This window comes from Antedon mediterranea, chromosome 4, assembly GCF_964355755.1.
Source record: "Antedon mediterranea chromosome 4, ecAntMedi1.1, whole genome shotgun sequence".
Taxonomy (NCBI): Eukaryota; Metazoa; Echinodermata; class Crinoidea; order Comatulida; family Antedonidae; genus Antedon; species Antedon mediterranea.
In genome coordinates, this window is record NC_092673.1 from 30484049 (window position 1) to 30505738 (window position 21690).

General features: G+C 33.6%; 2 protein-coding genes and 1 long non-coding RNA gene across 3 annotated transcripts; all 3 read right to left on the bottom strand.

Moving 5' to 3' along the window:
* Nucleotides 1-116: 116 nt before the first annotated feature.
* LOC140047767 (complement C3-like) lies at nt 117-6147 on the bottom strand. Its single transcript, XM_072092802.1, has 10 exons — nt 6139-6147; nt 5765-5824; nt 4390-4523; nt 3845-3935; nt 3568-3642; nt 3134-3236; nt 2931-3023; nt 2398-2493; nt 1922-2010; nt 117-137 (listed from the first exon to the last, which is right to left on the bottom strand). The coding sequence occupies exons 1-10, from the start codon at nt 6145-6147 to the stop codon at nt 117-119; spliced, it is 771 nt and encodes a 256-aa protein (XP_071948903.1).
* Nucleotides 6148-8579: 2432 nt separating this feature from the next.
* Nucleotides 8580-9676, bottom strand: LOC140046964 (uncharacterized). The gene is made up of 3 exons (XR_011844886.1): nt 9606-9676; nt 9102-9206; nt 8580-8626 (listed from the first exon to the last, which is right to left on the bottom strand). It is a non-coding gene; the product is annotated as an uncharacterized lncRNA (long non-coding RNA).
* Nucleotides 9677-12433: 2757 nt separating this feature from the next.
* Nucleotides 12434-21338, bottom strand: LOC140047768 (complement C5-like). The gene is made up of 15 exons (XM_072092803.1): nt 21297-21338; nt 20653-20699; nt 19632-19792; nt 18480-18677; nt 17882-18084; nt 17467-17509; nt 17259-17343; nt 16861-16960; nt 16230-16466; nt 15606-15803; nt 15047-15169; nt 14583-14651; nt 14277-14468; nt 13413-13562; nt 12434-12706 (listed from the first exon to the last, which is right to left on the bottom strand). The coding sequence occupies exons 1-15, from the start codon at nt 21336-21338 to the stop codon at nt 12434-12436; spliced, it is 2121 nt and encodes a 706-aa protein (XP_071948904.1).
* Nucleotides 21339-21690: the final 352 nt, after the last annotated feature.

Below are 21690 nucleotides of genomic sequence, written 5' to 3' on the forward strand. Positions count from 1 at the left end.
TTTATAATGAAATTGCGAGGCGATACCGCCGACGCCTCTTCAAATGTATCTTTGCCTACAAACAAATCGATACATTCTCAATGGCTGAGACGTAATGGTCAGTGATGGGGTCAAGATTATGGCTTCAATCCTGCCTCCTGTAGTATATTGATTGTATCCTTAGATAAGATACTTTCATTGCCGTTGGTCCAGTATAGCAAAAATGTACTTTAAAGAACTTGGTACTATTTTTTAAAAGTAGGAAATCCCTCCCGGTGGTGTGCTAATATGGGTAGGCGCCTAAATAACCGTTGCGAATTAAAGTGGGAATTTATTCTGACTTGTTAAGCCTTCACTGATTGTGAGGGCGTTTGTTGTATGAGAGAATGTATCTGGGGGGTGAAAATCTGTGATAATACCATACATGGCTCTGTGGTCTAGTGGTATGATACTCGCCCTGTAAGCGAGAGGTTGCAGGTTCGAATCCAGCCAGAGACATTTTTTCATACAACTAAAAAATATGGAACTTTCGCCAATGAGCTATGCTCGACGCGATTATGAGATCATGTTCCGAATATGAGCACTGTTTCTATAATTTACAGTACGATTTATATATAATTTACACAGTGCTACGCAACATCATTGATTTACATATACACAATATTATTTAAAAAACCGTTGCGAATTAAAGTGGGAATTTATTCTGACTTGTTAAGCCTTCACTGATTGTGAGGGCGTTTGTTGTATGAGAGAATGTATCTGGGGGGTGAAAATCTGTGATAATACCATACATGGCTCTGTGGTCTAGTGGTATGATACTCGCCCTGTAAGCGAGAGGTTGCAGGTTCGAATCCAGCCAGAGACATTTTTTCATACAACTAAAAAATATGGAACTTTCGCCAATGAGCTATGCTCGACGCAATTATGAGATCATGTTCCGAATATGAGCACTGTTTCTATAATTTACAGTATGATTTATATATAATTTACACAGTGCTACGCAACATCATTGATTTATATATATATATATATATATATATATATATATATATATATATATATATAAATGATGTTGCGTAGCACTGTGTAAATTATATATAAATCGTACTGTAAATTATAGAAACAGTGCTCATATTCGGAACATGATCTCATAAACGCGTCGAGCATAGCTCATTGGCGAAAGTTCCGTATTTTTTTAGTATTATCACAGATTTCCACCCACCAGATACATCCTCTCATACAACAAACGCCCTCACAAACCAGATCTGGTGGGTGAAAATCTGTGATAATACCATACATGGCTCTGTGGTCTAGTGGTATGATACTCGCCCTGTAAGCGAGAGGTTGCAGGTTCGAATCCCGCTAGAGACATTTTTTCATACAACTAAAAAAATACGGAACTTTCGCCAATGAGCTATGCTCGACGCGTTTATGAGATCATGTTCCGAATATGAGAACTGTTTCTATAATTTACAGTACGATTTATATATAATTTACACAGTGCTACGCAACATCATTGATTTACATATACACAATATTATTTAAAAAACCGTTGCGAATTAAAGTTGGAATTTATTCTGACTTGTTAAGCCTCCACTGATTGTGAGGGTGTTTGTTGTATGAGAGGATGTATCTGGTGGGTGATAATCTGTGATAACACCATACATGGCTCTGTGGTCTAGTGGTATGATACTCGCCCTGTAAGCGAGAGGTTGCAGGTTCGAATCCAGCCAGAGACATTTTTTCTAAAAAATACGGAACTTTCGCCAATGAGCTACGCTCGACGCAATTATGAGATCATGTTCCGAATATGAGCACTGTTTCTATAATTTACAGTATGATTTATATATATATATATATATATATATATATTTGTAAACACAACTAAAGTAATAATTAGAACATATTTATAAATGTTACTGTTGAAGTAAACATAGCATACGGTACCTTCTTTTATTCTTGTGGTAACCGTCGCTGTGAGGGTGATAAAACCGTTTCTCACATCCACTGCTTCGACAGCAACTTCGAACACTGGAGATTTAAAAAAAAAGAAATTGTGTTGTGTAAAGAAAGTTTACATGAAAGTACGGAACAGGAAAAATGCAAACAATTCTCGGATAGAGGAATGACATAGCCTGCTTGAGCCCTTGAATAAGGTGCAGATTTTAAGAGTTGGATGAACACTTCAATCCATCCATATATATATAAACATAGATAAACATTATTCGTCAAAATGGAATATTTTAAAAAATTCTCATCCTAACGACAACAAGAAAGGATCCCGTTTCTTTTTTGGAAAAAGGGTCAGAGGAGAGACCAAGCAGTGGCCACCCATAATTCATTCTAGTGATTAATTGACCTCTCTTTCCACTTCCCGTGCCTACGTTTTGATAATGAAATGGAAATAAACACTTTTACCATAATCGATTCCACTCCGTTCACTACAAGACTCTTTATACAGCTTAAAACGCGACGCACGGTTTTTTCTAGATCTTCCACACATCGGGCAAGGACCTATTCAATAACAAAGATAATGACGTAATATTAATAATAATTCAGCTGCATTTACACTTGTTCCGTTTTACGAAACGGAAGACGGCACCGTGTTGGTATGGAAAATCATATAAAATAATTAAACGGCGCGGTCGTACATTCTGTGAAACGGACAGAATGTAGCTTTATAATTAATGTTACTTTATAATTAATGTTACATACTGTATAACAATACTATTTGAAATAAAATTAAAATATTAACAAGACCTGTTTGATTGATGATGATTGATGTAAGCAGGCTATCACCGGTTTTTACGCTGCAGTTATAATTCATGATTAAATTGTATCAAGTGGGTTTACGTTAGTTTGATTATTATATGGTCGTATGGTAGTACAATTTAGAAAAACAATATGGGGAGCCGTTTGTGACAACGTTGGAAAACAAATACAGAAGTTACCTGCGGTACAGACACAAACATCGCCCTCACACGCTTCCTTCCACTCAGTTTGATCGTCGTCACGTGGGTTGTAATATGTTGTGCATTTTGTCTCTGTATGAAAAATGTCAAACATTATTTTCAACTAGATAACTATTGAAATAATGAATACATGCATTATGATCAGAATACTAAGTTTAATTTTGTCTGGGAAGTCGTCCTACCTGGGAAATTGTGATCATAAACTGTGATGCTAGCTGACTGGTCATTAACCGTTACACTTGTTTGCTCAACATTAAATGGTAGTGTTGTTAGTTCTGTTGTCAACTGCAAACAAAAACAAAACAAACAAAAGCACAATGTTCAACTCTAAATTAAAAACAAAATATGTAACGTAAAGGAAAGGATCCGCAGCGATCATCTCAGCAGTGCAAAGAGTTAGTAAAAATAAAACATCTTCTAAAAAGACGTGCAATAATTCGATTTAAGCTTGAATCTGATTGAATAAAAATGAAGGTCTCTGATTGGCTTAGACCACACAAACTACACAAAGTAAAGAATGTTTGACGCGCTTAAAGCCGGTTTTCCACTGGTATTCTAGGCCTACTAAAGTGTTCACTAATGCGAATGCGTATTAATATAAAAAGAAATAACTTACTTTTTCAAGATACAATGTAACCTTTCTGTCTGAAGTTACGTAGCGTTCTACAGGGTACTTGACAAATGCAACAAGCTATATGAAACAAAGTTATTGATAGTTCTAAAACTCTAAAAATATATACTAGAAAAATAAATAAATACTCTAATTAAAATGATAAACTAAAATAATAAATACGTTTTATTAATTTATGTATCAGTGCCAAATCCGGAATTAGGTTAGTGGGGTTATTAGTGGGGTGACAGGTCCTACAAACTTATAAATTACATGCCCTTACATTATCCAAGGTGCTTTTTACTGGAGTAAAACCTGCAAGCAAACCAACTTCAACAATCACTGTTTTTTCAGGCATTTCAAATTGATACCTACTGTAATAGATATTATATAGTTATTAAATAAAATATATTACTCTTTATTTTACAGTATACAGTACGTATAGTCTAGGTTTTAGACGGCAATTCTGTTTAATATTGGTAAAACATTGTTGCATGTCATACGTATACTGGACAAAAATAAAAACGACCGTTGGTGCCCGTACAGTAATACACAACACAATAACTATAGACTATATCTTGTTGTCACCAGGCGTGACGTAAAGACGTCGAATACGGGCAACGCAAGAAATTGACCAATCAAGACGCGAATCCATCGCATCGTGATTTGTCAACTCACATGCGTTGCACCTACCGTACTTGGGGTAATCCGTAAATGTAGGAACACAGTCATCAAAGCAAATTGTTGAATCAAAGACTCAAAGTGGTTGCAAATGTTGGTAGAGTATAGTAAACAATGCAAGTTCAGATTTATACTTAAATAACTTACTTAACAGTAACATCCAGTCTATACAACTTGTTCTCAGCTCCCGCTTCAGCTTCTAACTCTATCATTTGGGCAAATATAAAAAATGCACACTCTTCTCCTGGTGTATCAGCTTGACTGTTGTAAATAACCTCAACCTAAACATTATTATATATTTATAATATTATTATAAGGAAATTTAAAGTAATAAATTATATTTTATACACAGCACAAGTACTTTCTTTTAACTAAGGATGTGGTATATAATGTGGGTAGATTTCAGAGTAACAGAAGTGTTAGGATGAATGGTATATTGTTTCTACAGGTAATTAAAAAGTGAATGTTAGTCAAGGGAGACACTTTATCAAAGTTCCAACCACAGTAATTGACAATATATTTCTATAGACCAACGGGCCACAAAAATGTAGGATAGGCTAATTTCTAATTGGCAACCAATGGGAATTCAGAGTGTTTTAATTGGTTACTAAGATGCATACTAGCACACCTCATTGTTAAATTAGCCGTTCAATAGTTGTACAAACTTTTCAATCTTGTGGATATATTACTGTGGATATATTACTGTGGATATATTACTGTGGATATATTACTGTGGATATATACTTTGTGGATATATATTACTTTGAATCTCAGTACGATCAATTTTCCATATCATAGCCTTTGTTCTAGGAATCGTTCAACCTTCATCAAAACGTTCATCGATTTTTACAACTGTTTATGGTATCATTTTTTGTTTATTGTGCGTATTTAGTACACTTCAAGCGAACCTGTAATCAATTTATTTGAGACACAATTTCATTTATTATTCTTCAACGGCAGTTTTCATTAATTTTACTGATATTATTAAAATGGCTCCAACAAGAAGCAAACGCTCAACGCCGTATGATAAGGGAGTTTCTAAAAATAGGCAGGCATGATATATAGACAGACGGTCAGGCTAGTTTCCATAAACGTCACAGGATTTAATTAGGGCTCCATCATTGTAATAGTGCACCAACGTGAAGTGTGGGCTTGGCAGCTAGTAGTCAAATGTATCTTGTGAGTGGCCACCTAAATTATTATTAACAGCGAACACATTCTAGTACTGAAAAACTGAACCAACCGATTCTTAAATAATGTTATTGAAATATAACAAATTATGTAAATGCAACGGCCGTAAACGGACATTTACTTATCTGGAGGTCGAAGGGTTTTCGGTTATGAGAGGTTTATTTTATTCATCGACTTTCATGCTACTGAGTTAGATTGCCTGGGCGTTAGCAAACATGTTAACCCCCTTAAACCTCAGTACCAATACGAATGAAACGCCAACTCATAATAATGTGTTATGAACCTCACAATTTTGAACCACGGCGTACCATTTTTAAACATTCTAGATTACCTGAGCCTGTGCAACACCTTCTCCCGAACATTCTATAACAACTGAACCATTAATGGGACACTAAAGGAACAAAATGAATATAATTCAATCATCATCACATAATCATGTTAAAATACTGTAAAAAAGTATTATGTGCCCATAATTATGGTAGTGATATGCCTAAATATAATAGTGATATGACATCATCATGTCATTATTTCATTTATTCAATATATCGTAATCGCAGCACAAGGCTGCATTAAAACAATATTAACATGATAATGTCCACATCAAAAGGACAAATATCTAAAAATTTACAAATATAAAAATATAAAGGTGCAAAATTTAAGAATCTATAAAAAATATACAAAATTGAAAATTTACAAAAGCAGTACAGAATCCATATTATGGGCACTTCATATTTGTTGTCGTTTGATAGTGTAGACCGAGCTTTGTTCTTTTCTTAAGTAATTCTTTCATTTTTTCTTTAACCGTATTGTCGTCAATTTCTTTATTCTCCTTGTATTGTAATTCTTTTAAATAAATTGTCAATTTTAATTCTTTTTCACTCACTGTTTTTTGTGGTAAACTGGTTATTTCGTCAATTTCTACAATCTCATCGTACTTGCTGGTTGATGTAGAAGACAATCCACACGTCAAATTAACAGAAACAGTTGAGGCTTTACTTGAATATGTAGCTAGTGCTTCGAAGGCAATTGCAGTGTACTATATATAAACAAAACATTCTTATTATATTAGGAATATTTCAGTGTTATGTCAATTCACCATCATGCGCAGTTGGTACGTGATTGTTAGTTTCTAGGTCCAGACGATGACCGCTGACATCAATAGACATGACCTAACTTGTAAGTCATCGGTCGTCGTTACAATTCAAAAGTTGCCATTAGAAAAATAGAAGAGAAGTGGATGCAAAATATGTACAGTATAAAGAAAGGTTGCACACGCACACACGCACCCACACACACACAAACAAACCAAAAACAAAATACTAACGGATGTAGAACTGTACCCGCGTTTGAAGTCTCCGTGTTCCGTCAGCCAATTCACCATACCGTTTGCATACGTAATCTCATTCCTGTGGACAGCAGTCAACAACGCATAGCTTGTTGCTTCGACCGTCAGTGCCTTTAAGTGCATAGTAAAGTGACGTAGGCCCTTAATTGGATCAAACAAGGCGTCTTCTCTCACTCTGTTCCATATTTCATCTTTAAATGGACTGTTTACCACATTCAATGCGTATGCTACGACTGTACGATGGTAAACTGTTTCTAAAGTATTGAAATTGGCCTCAAGGTACGCAATAGTTTTTGCAAGTATGTCATCATAATTCTACAAAATGAAAAGTACTTGTTTAAACATTTCTGGCTAGTATATGTCTACACTGTGTAGTGGCCGTAACCTGCGTTCATGGAACTGTGCTTTCGAAGTGACCTAGTGCCTCCAGTCCCAACGAAGATAATACTAATGTTAGGTTGATACATACCACAAGACAAACAACTGGTTTATTCTCTAAGTTTTCTGGATTGTATTTTACTAAAGTTGTGACCACAAATGCTGTCATCATCGTCGTTTCGCCACTGATTCCAACCTAGAATTAATAATAAGTTATTATGAATTTAACTCTGTAATTTATAAACTTACTGTACATAAGGCAGCCGATACAAAAACATTAAAGTACTACAAACTATACTGTATGGAATTAGTAATGCATCTTTCTTCAGGATTTTTCCCCTATGTACTGACTGGTCGTGGAAGAGTGAGAGGAAAATAGCATTAGCATGAATAATGTTTACTCTTTCTAGACAATGATGTTTACCCCAATGCATTACAATACAGAATCTGTAGAAATTTCTACATTCTTTTTACACTTACGGCCATGTCGCGATACACAACTGAGTTTCCTTCGTAGAATATGCCCTGGTTTGCATCCCTTCCAGATTCCTTGTATCTCGTTTCAAAAAATTTAAACGCGTTGCATAGTACATTATTGTCAACACTTCTTCCAAGTACAATCATATTGTAGAAAGCTTTAACTGTGTAAGCCGTCAGCCTATTGAAAAATAACAATATGCTAGTTTAGTCATTTTTTTGTCATCTTGATAATATCTTTGGATTCAAAAATATGGTCCTTACCTTTAACTATACCTCTTAAAGTCGTTTTACCTGTAAAATGTGTAAGATGTTTCGTGAAAGTAAGTTATTTAACATGACATTGTATGTAATAAATGGGTGTCTTTCTTTTAATGTCTTATAAAATGGACGCGACTTGATAGTAATTCCTTTTTGATATACTGTAGAGATATAATAATACCCACCAAGTACTGCCAGGTCTACGATCTCCCCACGCTGAAAATGACCCGTCATCCGTTCTCTGATAGGTGATCATTCTCTCGTAACCTATTGTAAGGTACTTATAATCTTTATTAAATTCACATAAACTGTAAAAGAAGACCGCGAACGACACTACCAGAAACACTTAATAACGACCAAAAACCCTCTAGCTTGAAAATGTGGTTAAAATAAAAGCAATTCTACAAAAAGAACTGAATTGATAGATCTTGCAAGGTATATCTCCAGGGCAACACAGGCGGATACGTACGTACATGGGCTTCTGGGTGAATAGATTGTACATAAGTAAACTGGTTGAATGAATAATTAAAAATTACATACCTTTGTCAACATTCAAAAAGCCGTCAGCTTTAATCTGAGCAGTGACTTGATTTGTTTTGTCCAAGTATAACATTGTGTAGACATTAGCAGACATAAACATCATTGTAGTTTCACCATCTCCGACTGGCTTACGGATTAATGCGTTAGGGTCTAGGTCTTCAATTACTGAACTAACAGTAGGTGTCATCATACCTGTAATATAACATACGGTAGTACAGTAATGTTAGGTCTTAATGACAACAATACTCGAATTGCCAAGAAGTTGAGGCAATGCAAGGACTCCGCATCATTGTTCTGATGGTTGGCAGGAAGTCTTACCGGATAAGGACTTCAAACGGGAGGTCTAGTGTATTTATATTTGGCTCGTGTGCACTAAGGACCCGCTGCATCTTTCTGAATAAAGTAGTACTTGTCCAACCTCATTCTTCATCCTGTCGCCGTGGAAAGACGATGATGAAAGAAACTGTTGCAAAGGTTTATATTTTATAACACATATTCATAACAACTTTATACACAAATCTACCATTTAAAATCAAATTCTTTGCGTTTCCTTTTTGCATTATGTCGATTAGCACAAAAATAATTAATCTTACGTCGTCTGGAAGCCAATAATGACGAATGTTTTAAACGGCGCCCCGTATTTTATATATTTGCTGTATTAACTTACCAGATAATGTGATGAAACATTGTTCTGTTCCTGGTATTGCATTTGAGTCAATAATTGATATATTGACGGTGTCCTTCTGTAAACTATTTTCATAATCAGTGAATGCTATACATAATATAAATTTTTATTTTTATAATGAATGATATATGTAATATAATTTTAATCTTTACATTATACAAATGTTACGACATAGTGAGCTCAAATAAAAAAAAAAACACCTTGAAACATGGCCTAAAGTTAATAATTTTCAAATTGTTTAATCCCAAATAGCTTTACATGCACAATTTGAGCTACATCCGGACCAGCAAAATTAGGACAGGATTGTGCTTATGGATTCACTCCTAAACTATCCCTCACAAACAGAATTTTGACGGTCCGAACATATCTGACAATTTCAGATTGTGAAAAAACTGCGCAATGAAATCATTCCCTAGCTTTGATCAACACTTTTTAATAAAAAAAAAGTAAAAACATTTTATGGAAATGATGACATCAGATACTAACTTTCTATAATTTGGAATTCGTTATCCAACGGTTGATCAGGTTCTTCTACCTCTCCAGCTTCTGCTTCATTTGCACGTGACCCAGTAGGATCGATCAACAATACTTTAGAATGGTACCTTTCAACTCCTTCAGGCTGTCATGTTAAAAAGTTTATATACAGTATCATACCAGGTTAGAGTTAAATTAATTTAACTTTTCCCTGATCATACATATTCACAACAAATGTGTGTTCATTTTTCAGTATATCTATTTCCTGTACTCTATATATATAGTACAGCAATGCATTATATAATTTGAATATAAGCAACTTACCACAACCAAAATTTGTTTCCGGATTCCGTCAATTCCGGAAGAGGAGAAAACTTCGATTTCAATTTCATGGCTGCCAACATTAAATGGCGTAATGTTGAAATATGTGGTTTTTTGGTCGTTCTTTTGTATAGTCAACTTGTTCTTAGGTCCCCTTTCTTCAGAAAGACTTTCGTAGCAAAAGTTCCCGGCACCATACATATACACATTTGCCTTCAAATAATAAGGTAAGTAAGGTAAGGTAAGTAAGGTAAGGTAAGTAAGGTAAGGTAAGTAAGGTAAGGTAAGTAAGGTAAGTAAGGTAAGGTAAGGTAAGTAAGGTAAGGTAAGTAAGGTAAGGTAAGTAAGGTAAGGTAAGTAAGGTAAGGTAAGTAAGGTAAGGTAAGTAAGGTAAGGTAAGTAAGGTAAGGTAAGTAAGGTAAGGTAAGTAAGGTAAGGTAAGTAAGGTAAGGTAAGTAAGGTAAGGTAAGTAAGGTAAGGTAAGTAAGGTAAGGTAAGTAAGGTAAGGTAAGTAAGGTAAGGTAAGTAAGGTAAGGTAAGTAAGGTAAGGTAAGTAAGGTAAGGTAAGTAAGGTAAGGTAAGTAAGGTAAGGTAAGTAAGGTAAGGTAAGTAAGGTAAGGTAAGTAAGGTAAGGTAAGTAAGGTAAGGTAAGTAAGGTAAGGTAAGTAAGGTAAGGTAAGGTAAGTAAGGTAAGGTAAGTAAGGTAAGGTAAGTAAGGTAAGGTAAGTAAGGTAAGGTAAGTAAGGTAAGGTAAGTAAGGTAAGGTAAGTAAGGTAAGGTAAGTAAGGTAAGGTAAGTAAGGTAAGGTAAGTAAGGTAAGGTAAGTAAGGTAAGGTAAGTAAGGTAAGGTAAGTAAGGTAAGGTAAGTAAGGTAAGGTAAGTAAGGTAAGTCCCTTATTCATTTCTGAACGTAGGGTAATGAGCTTTAGGAGTTCATTAAAAAAAATTAATAAAAGAAGAAATAATTTGTTTAAAAGGGTTTAATAAATATTATTATTTTATAAATATATAAAATAAGTCTATATTTGTAGGCCTAATGTAATGTAAGTCATACAGTTTTTACTCGCCTCGAAAACGTTTATAGGAATGTATTTTATTAGAAAACACCTATTTGGTTGAAAAATTATGTTATGAGTTAACATAAAAGAGAGAGAAAAAAATACATTAAAATATGATATGTATCAATTATAAGAGAAAATGATGGTAAATAATGATAATGAATAGAGAAAAGATTACAACAACAATTAAAATCATATAAAACTGACTATGAACCAATGTGTACAAATTAATATAGGCCTACAGTATTTATATAAAAATGTATATGATGGAAATAAAAGTGGGATGAACCCACATAAGACAAAAAAGAAAACACCTATTTGTGCCGTTGCATCACACTGGTAACGAATCTTTAAATTCGGCTACAAGTTATATAACTTTAAAATACTAACAGTTATGTCTTCACTTCCGTAGTTAAACACAGTAGCCTGAACTTGTGTCTGTTCGCCTCTGACCATTGAATACGGCATCTTCAGCTGTAAAAACACATCTTTTGAAACAGCAATCTCCTTTTCGTCTGCTACACACATTCCCATTGCAGCGGACAATGATGAAGCCTGTACAATCCAGTTGGTGATACTGTCAGGCACGGCGAAGGTTACGTTCCTCTTGCCGTTATCACTAAAAAAATAAGAAATGTTACACAGATTTGATTAATATTGCAATAAATGTGTTCCTAATTCTGATACGATACTTACGGAATATTAAGTTGTTCAAAAATCCATGTTTCTGGGAAATTTCTTCTGACGCTGACTTCAAAACTGTTATCGATCTCTGTCTCATCACCATCAACCCGACCTGTAAAAGAATAAAACAACATTTATGCAGATCACTAATTCGTTGAAAAAATTCTTCATCCATCATTTATATAAGCCTAGTTACTTATATGTTTATATTTCCTTTTAAATTCCTTTCCTAAAGCTTGAAAACACCGTTTATTAATATATTTTAAAACGACACAAAACAAACGTCGTTTACGATACGAACAAAATTGGTCAATGTCAAACTTGTTAATGTTTATTTTTATGTTTAGTACTTCGTACGAAAACTATTAGATTGACTCCATACTTTAATCATTGTTTTTCTCTTCCTACCTACTTTATTTTACCATCTGCCGTTCATTCTTATTTAGATTGTTCTTTCGCTTTATATATCAATAAAGTCGGTTTTCCACTTGGCGAATCGAAAGCGTCAGCATAATTACATTCAATTCTGGGGGAGTTTTGGATAGCTTCATGAAACTTTTCCAAATAAGAATGGGTAGGCCCAGTGCAATTGTAGTGCCAAAGGGAAGTAAAACCGAGAAAGCAAATGAAACTCACCGTCTGATGCTCGTCTTCGGCGTCTTTGTGACATCGTTGGACATTCATACCCTAAATTGTTGTAGAGATATTTTTTTTAATATACTAAACATTATATTTGTATAGATTTAATGAATATGTGAGGCGTTTATACTGAATTTACTACTTTATCCGAATTGTTTTGCTACATATGATTATGGCATTTATTTCACAAGATTTCCTTTTTCTTAAACAATTGGATTCCATTCTAAAATACAGTAACATAATAATAGTAAGTTGCATTTCTGTACCTATTCGGACATCTGTTTCATGGAAGTTCCTATACAAATTAACATCCGTCATGGCAACCAACCCGGCATTTTCAAATACTTCTTTACCATTTGCACCGCCGCCTGGTCCACAACCTAGATCAAGTGTTGCCATTCGTTGAAACACCTACATATTGAAAACAGATTGTTATAAAAGGCGTACTAATTTCTAAAATGCAATAAACCTATAACATGTTTAAACATAGACTCAATTAAGTTATTGAACTAGAGGACCATTATAACCAAAACATGTTTATGCTCTGTATTAGTTGGCATTTGATGAAATAAATATTTGTTGAATTTCAACATACGAGGACCATGAAAACTAACATTTAAACACAGAACCATGTGATCAAGGATTCGAACACAGAACGGGTATAAAGTCCATGGGAGCTAGCTCGCTACCTACGGTTTTAACACAGGAAGATCATCGGAGAAAACATCCTAATACTGGAAGACCATCTGAACACAGGAAGACTGTTTGAGCTAGGACACAGGAATCTACAATATTAAACTTTATGTGACAAAAATATGATGTGCCCATATATGGACACGTGACGTCATATCACTACCATGGGCACTTCACATTTTGTCAAAATAGTTTGATAGTGTAGACAGAGCTTGACATTTTGACAATTCAATCCACGTAACGTTTAAAAGCATTTCGATATCGCTCTATGGTGAGTCCAAGTTCACAAGCCGAGGGGACCGCTCATGCTTAGAAATTTACCCGGCTTTCATAAACTTTACCCGGGTTCATAAAATTTACCCGGGTTTCATAAACTTTACCCGGGGTAAACAACGGTGTAATATAATAGACATATTATTCAAACCTTTTTTCTTGTTAAACGGTGGATGTTCTTAAGAGAATATACAGCCTTGTCAACAGCTAACAGCGATACTGTACTCTGAGGTGAACCGGTAATTGTAAATATTGTATCTTGACCCGGTTTTAAAGTTGCATCATCCACATTAACAATTAACTATAAATCATAAAATACAGGTTTAGATCGTTTTTAAAATATAGAAACTAATGTTGTGTACAGTATAAAATAATTTTAGAACTATTTTTTTGTTATGTTTCCATTTTACCTCACCAGTAAAACGAACCAATAGGAAATATTCCCTTCTTAAAATAAAGTTAGTATTATTTAAGGTTGTATACACGCATTGGCGCAGTAATTTATAGACCGACTAAAGAATTTGGAACCGAAATTGGGTTAAATTTAATTATTATTAATGATTTGTATTCAAATTCACATTTATTTACTCATCCTTTATAAATATGTATATGTATTCATTGAATAAAGATATCTTGTCCCCCTAAAATAATAATTCTTAGAATTATTTTTGTTTAATATGCCGTTTTAATGTCACATAGGTCCTAATAGTTATTCACTTTGGCAAAAAATTGGATAAAAAAATTATTTAATTTTAAAAATCGTCAAATTGGCCGCCACCCAATGGGTTTACTAACCATTTATTTTGTTATTTCATTTTTCTACGAAAGTGATTAACTTTATTAAATCTACAAAATAAACTATTCAAAATCTGATTTAATTAATCTTAATTTTTCATGTTTTTGGGGGACAATACATCTTTTAAATAAAGTAAACACATTAGCAACCAAAGATGAATTGCTACATTTTTTTTATTAACAATTAAAAATATCAAACAAAATATAATAAAGTGCTAACCTGTGATTTACATTCTTCCACAATATCCAATAATATCGAGTCCGCCACTACTTCATTATTTACTAAAGCATATACGACCAGTCTTGCACTAGGCGCCATATCTTTCGTTATATCGATACGAATTGTCTTCTTAGCTCCAAGTTTAAAATCAAGATCTGAAAAGTGTTGTACAATTTTCCCTCTAACTACCACCTAGTATTTTAGGAGAGAAAGATATTTATCTTGATATGTATTTTTCTATTAAGGAAACAAGAACTATGTAATCCATGGTGGTAACCAAAGCAAATATCTAATCAAATAACGTACAATATAATTCAAACCAAATACAGCAACTGTTCCAGACTTGACTACTTCTACTTCAAAGTTTTGGGTTTCCTAAAAAAAAAATAATCCGGCAAAGCAACTAGTTATATTAATATAGTATGCTTAAACGAAACAGATGTACTCCGTGTATAATCGTAGATAAATTGTCCGCTCAATCTGTTTATGATTCCTACCAATTTTAGACATTGTTCGCCACTTCTCAGTATTTCTTATAAAATACTCCGGCAATCTTCGAAGATAAGGATAAGGATTTGGATAAGAACACGTTGTATTCACTTTAAATTCAATTTTCGGTTGGTTCGATTTGGCTGCCATAGCGATGTCGATCAAATTTGACTTAAATTTGAGTGTGGCCATAAATGGAATCTGCAAACATTATCCAGAATTTCCACATACATCCAAAATTTGACACAAGTTGCTCAGACTAGAAACGTGTATTAGCTTACCTTAATCTCACCAGGAGGTACTCTTATCTGTAAGTACGCACCACTTGCACTGTCTATTGGGTGAATAGTGAACTCGTAAAACCCATTTTCTGCTTCAGGAAAGTTGTTATCTAAAGTTTTAATCTAACATAATAAACCAAAGAAAAAGTCTTCTATTAACTTATTTTATATGACTTTATTTTACTAGTTTTTCATAAAAATGATATAGCCAGTTGATATCTTATTATGTGATAGACTGTGTTATCCACAACAGCCAATCCGAAGTTTTCCTGCTACTATAGCCTGGCCTTGTGTCCAGTCGTTAATAAGAGAGGGTAGTATATAATGTGAAAGTTGGGTTAGTTATTTAGTCGCACTTTCTTATACTGATCGAAGCGGCTGCGGTAGACTATAGGCGATCACGACATAACAATGATTAGTTAAACGAAACTTTATTAAACGATAAGTTATTTTTATGAACAATCATTTATTACTGAAACTTGATGAAATTGTTTTTCACATTTATATTACTTGTTAATAGACAAACGAATTATATTTTTTACAAAAAGTTGAGACTCACTGTGACTCTAATTGACTCAGTATCTTGATTAACATCTACATGAAAATCTACTTGACCCAGGTCATTACTTGATCTTTCCAGTTGAAAATCTTTGTGCCCCGTGAGCTTCTTCCTAATGCCTTCCACACTGAAGCCATAAACGTCAATTTCAGTCAGGACTCCTACTCCTGGAGATCCATTGGAATGGAATAAATCAATCTAAGAAACAAACACAATTGAGAAATATTTAATTTGCAGCAGGAATCATGCTGTCCAATAATTTTGCTTATAAGTAATTATGAAACACAAGGAATTCAGATCACATGCTTCTTTAAATAGTCTAGGTTAAAGACGGTGATGTGATACAGTATTTCTTATTCTTGGCGTACCATACTATTCTTTTGTTGAAATCTAGTTACGAACTGCAGCGCTCATATGAATATTTACAAAGTAAAGAGATGCAATATAGACGCAGAGAAGTTGTTGTGCTTTGTATATTATTTTCTTCTTTCCTCTTTTCCTTAACATATTTGTAGGAAATACATAATAATAAACTGAAAATAAAATCTAATAATTAAAATATTCTATTTCAAGCAATTCACAAATCATCTGAAAGAAAATGTACTCGTTTCTGGTAAAACATACCTTAACATCAAATGTTGTACCTTTCTTGAAGTGACTAACAGTTCGATCGTGTTTGAATGTATACACTCGTTCAACAAATTTAGCCCCACTGATCGTTGTATTCTCGCGATCTCCAGTTGATCTTTCGGTAACCACAGCTTCTATTTTCAGAGTAGCACCTTTGAATATGCTGAACCAGTTTTGGCCATATTTGGTATCAGGATCTATTGAAAAGGCAGCCGTTCCTTGTGCATTTAGCTAGCAAAAATTGTTTCGTAAAATGTGGTTATGTTTGTTTGGTATTATTTATTTATACTGGTCGACCTCTTTAGTCGTAGACTGGTTTCAGAGAGGTCCCAGTTTTTATCAGTGGCTGTGTGTACTAGTACACTGGTGTAACCACCTACTCTTCTAGAAATATGCACTAGGTTCTTTAAACTGCTCATGAGCTAAATGTGTACATTGGATACGAATTATAGTCCTTATCCGAGAAGACTCGTTCTACCACCAAAACTATGGACCGAATGAGGCTCGAGTTTGCCATAAGTTCCATTGCCTCAACCGCTCGGCCACTTACAATGCAATAAATATGCAATAATATAATAATGATAATATAATAATAATAATGCAATACATTAGTAAGCCTACTCACAGTTTTGGTTGCAGGATCAAATTCACCAATAACTTCACCTTTTTTTAAAACACTAACTTTTACTACAGCAGCCCCTCTCACGTCAATGTTGTTTACGTATCTAAACAATAATACAATGATGTTTATAATCATATCAACAAATCAGTATGTAATAATATAGGGTATGTTCAAACACAGAGTTATGGTTTACCAATTTACGCAGCGTACAACTTCGTAGTCGCAGAAGATTTGACAATTTTTAAAGACTAAAATTAGAAGCCATGAAAGGAAAAAAACAAGTTGAATGGCTTACTAAAAAAAGATTTACAATAATTTAAACATGATAAACTGACAAACCCTTTTCATATAACGGGACTTAATTATTACTGAATTATATATAGAAAATGCAAACTGCTTACTTTGCTTTTACAGTCGCCAGAATCAAATTATCTGAAGGCAGAATCTGTTTTTGCCCTTCAATTTTTACCTCAAATGTTGGCAAAACTGTAAATAAATTAAGTTTTGAATTATCATTTTCAGGTAATCCGTGAGTTGTGATAATAATAATACATAATGTTCTTAGTCAAAAAAATTATAACCAGTAATTTATATTTATATTCTACCTACCATATTCTCGAAGCTCAAATGTAATTGTGTTCTTCCATTCATGCTAAAGAAATCATAAACAGAAATAGTGTAGTAAATCAGTGCAAACTAGGTCTAACATTAAAAAACGGGTGATATTTATAATAATAACAATTAAGAAAAGTGCATAGTTTTGGTAAACTTAGGTTTACATCAATTATATAAGAATAATAATAATGCTCAATTTAATATAGAGCAACATTCAGGGTGCCTTTAAGCGCTGAACAATCAACATATTTATATAACAACATATTAATGATGAAAGTGTAATTTAAAAAGTTGTTTGAATGAGTGGCCATAAATTATTCATTATTCATGGTATTATTCTGTGACAGGTGTATCACACTGTGTAGACGATCTTCAAATTAGGCCTACAGGCCGTTGACGGTTAACTTACGTTTGGGCCGTATGACACAACAACAGACCAAATTCCAAATGTCGGGTACGAAGAGAACTGGTATATTGCAGTATGATAGCCAGTAATTGTAGTAATATCTTCAGTCCTCTCAATAATGGCGCCGGTTGGTGTGATAATATCTAATCGAACCTTTCTGTCGGTAGGTTTGAGTTGCTCATTCAAAGAAATCACTTGGATTCTAGCTACAATGAATAAAAATGATATTCTTATTATTATTTCGTATAACTTGTGAAGATAAGGGATATAAGAATCAGGCTAGTTTGGAGAAACATTGGAATTGGAAAAAATAATTTTTATTTTTAAATAATTGTACTTGTGCAACATAGCAGTGTGAGGGAAAGAAGGGTTGGGGCATGGATATTGACCCGGAAACAGTATAGGGCTATAAGATGACCTTTAAGCGTTATGTTTATACAGGTAAAAGGATCCAGAATATTCTTCATTCAGGCAGATTCAGATACAATCATATTGTATGATATTTGTAATTTGTTTAATATGTGTTATAGTGAGAGTCAATAAAGAATTACCATATTGGTTTGCAAGTACCCGTATGTTATAAGATTACCATATTACGAACCTACTTGAGCAGGAGTATAAATGGGTTTGTCGGTTTGGACAAACACAACCTGATTTTTTGTTGTCACCAAAGCAGTAACAGTTTTACTAAATTGAAGCACAGGAGAGGTAGAAAATGCAAGAACTCGTATTGTTGGAAATACTTCATAGTCTGGTAGTTGGGCTGGATCCACAATAAAATTAACAAGTTTAGGTAAACCTAGGAAAAAAGAAGTTTGTACACTTAGATGTTAAAACATGCTTTACACATAACGTAAGCTGTCACTAGCCAACCGGATCTAACATGTTGTCACTTTTATTCAACTATATTTATTATATCTGAACCAGGATTACCCACATGTTCGATTAACTATATCTGATACATAAGTGATACATATAAGACCAAGATAAAATTGTTAATGATAATGATAGTATTATTAATGATAACAGCTACCAAATATAAATTATGGAAAATTTCTTTCGGAAAACATACTTGATATTTAGTTAGCTTTTTTATTTGAAAAAAAAATAGAAAAAGGTTACTTGATGAGGGATAGGCTTCAAATAAGTGAGAATGGTCTACATTTTTCAACGCAAGTACTTTTAATACGCGAGTACTATGGGAACTTTCCCTCCTCTTTTTCTAAATAGGTTTTTACTTAAATCTTTTTAAATCTTTAAAGATGTATTGTCCCTTGAAACACAAAAAATAAAGGTCAACATATTATATATTTATATTGGATATATCAAAGTAATATTAAAGTTATTCACTTTAAGTTGAAAATTCAAGCCAAAAACAACAAGTTTACCTAATTAACAGGTAAATTAATTTGATTACATTTCCTCTGGAAAATCGCCGCGAGCGAAAGTAAACAAAGATTTCAAAACATGAGAAGGTGTTTTCACACAGATCGCGAGGAAGTTTTATGAGTAGCCAAACAAGCCCGTACGTTGCGTTATGAGAGATGTTTTGATCGAAAACGTTTGTATTTCAGTATTTTTCGACTAATTTTTGGTGAAAGTTAATAACTATTATGATACTTCAAAATGACCCACTTTTTATCGAAATTTTAAATTTTTTTGGGGGGAATTAGTCAAAGAGACAATACATCTTTAAACTTGCTTTAACAAAATGATACAATATGATACAAATGCAAGCGCAACATTTACATACCCGCTTTAACATGAATTCTTTGTACAGAAATTACAATACTTTCACTGGTAAGCAGTTTGACTGTTACATCTATAATAGCATTGCCTGTACCAAATACGGCCATCAGTACGTCTTCCTCAACATTAGCACGAAATACATTAGGCGCAGTGATAAAATAATGTCTACAAAAACAAACATTAAAATTAACTACAGCTGCCAGTAATATAAAATTGCAGTTAATTTATAAGGTACAGTTGTAATTACTATTCCTTAACAATACAGTAACATCTAAATATCTACATGAACATTCTAGAATAAGATGTTTTGATTTAAGAAACCATGTATAATTAATATAAGAACAATCATGAACATTCCAGAAGTGCTATTAATATAAACTGTAATTCAATAGAATAAGAAGTATAAGGAATGATTTAGAAAGTTATGAACATATTGTATATAAGGGGAAGTATGACAATTGTACGAAGCGAGAAGGATTTATGATTGCAGCAAAATATTTTGAAGAAGGTTGGATATTAGTAGGGAGTTGTAAAATAACAACAACTCCCTGATATTAGATTGTAAAATTTATTGTGAAGCTGTTGTTTGAAGTGCTTACTGGATTGTTGAAAGTTGATTGAAATTAAAGCTTTGTTTTTGAGTTATTTTACAACTTTGTGGGTTTTGTGTGTATACTTTTATGTCACAAGGAAGTTCCTACAGTATTTTCAACCGCTCGGAAACATACGTAAAGGGAGTTCGTGACAACAGTATTATTGGCGTAACTCGTACATCTCAGCTAAAACGTTGGATCACCAACCGTGAATTCGACTAGGGGAAATAATGTTTGGTGTCACACCAACGTACATAGAAATAAATTTGAATTTTATGCGCATAGGACTAAAAAACAACCATTTAAATTCGCACCTGCTACCAGGCTTTATAAAACTTATCTGCGATTTCAGACAAAAATATCGACGATTAAGATTAAAAATGTATCTCTTTCCAATCCTCTTTACGGAGAATAAGTAAGCTTTACACTTACCCGGCGCTCACAACGTGAAATGCCGCAAGAAAACCAAGTAAAACTACCTGTTTAAACATCACAGTAACTCTTACTATCAATAATATCAACGAGTATAAGTAACAGGACTTTTCTTGCTCCCTGCTGTGAATGCCCAGGAATGTTTTTTGTTATGTATTTATTAAAAGTAAAAGTAAGGAGTGTCTTTACGGAACTATTTGGCCCATTTAAAATTTAAAAATCGGATGTTCCATCGAAGGTGTGTTTGTATTAATTTGATGTTATCACATCTTAATGATTGCCACGTTCGAAAAGAAAGTTGTATGCACATTTTGGTTCAGAAATATTGTAAAAAAATGAATATTATTGTAATCAGCATAAAAAAGTACACTATTCTTTTATTTTGTGATATATAAAAAAAGAGAATCTATATTATGTTCGATCAAAAAATAATGCTGGACACGCGACGATAGAATTATTGCATATTTGCAAATTGAATTAGGTCAACTACTAAAGGTATACTATTTTTAAATAATAATTGTAAAACTCATAAAAATATACAGATAACCCCATATTATTTTCTACTAAAGTTAAATATTTTTTTTTGTAATTTGTAGCACACATCACAAAACAAACGAAAACTGTTCCAATTAACAGAGTGCTACCTTATCATCTTGCTTATAATGTTTGGTGCTCCATTCTGCCATATCTGGCTTATATTATCAGAGTAGGCCTAGTTTCCCATCCTTTACCGCCTATCATGCAGTTGCGTAAAACGCGGAAAAAATGACCCTGGTTTAGCACTCTAACGCTGGGGATAGTTGCATTGGGCTGCTCATGCTCTGAGGCCTCTTAAACTCTGGGGCATCTGGTGTAAGCCAGTGAACATTTTTTAAAAACAGTAAGATATAATTATGTGCATCTTATTGCCCCACCTCTATTATTTTTATTACTTACACATATAGTACTGCGCATGAGCAGAAGCAACAGACAATTTTAGTGTAGGCCCATATTGCGCGTTTAATTGGATACTGGATAAAACATAAAACAACTGAATTT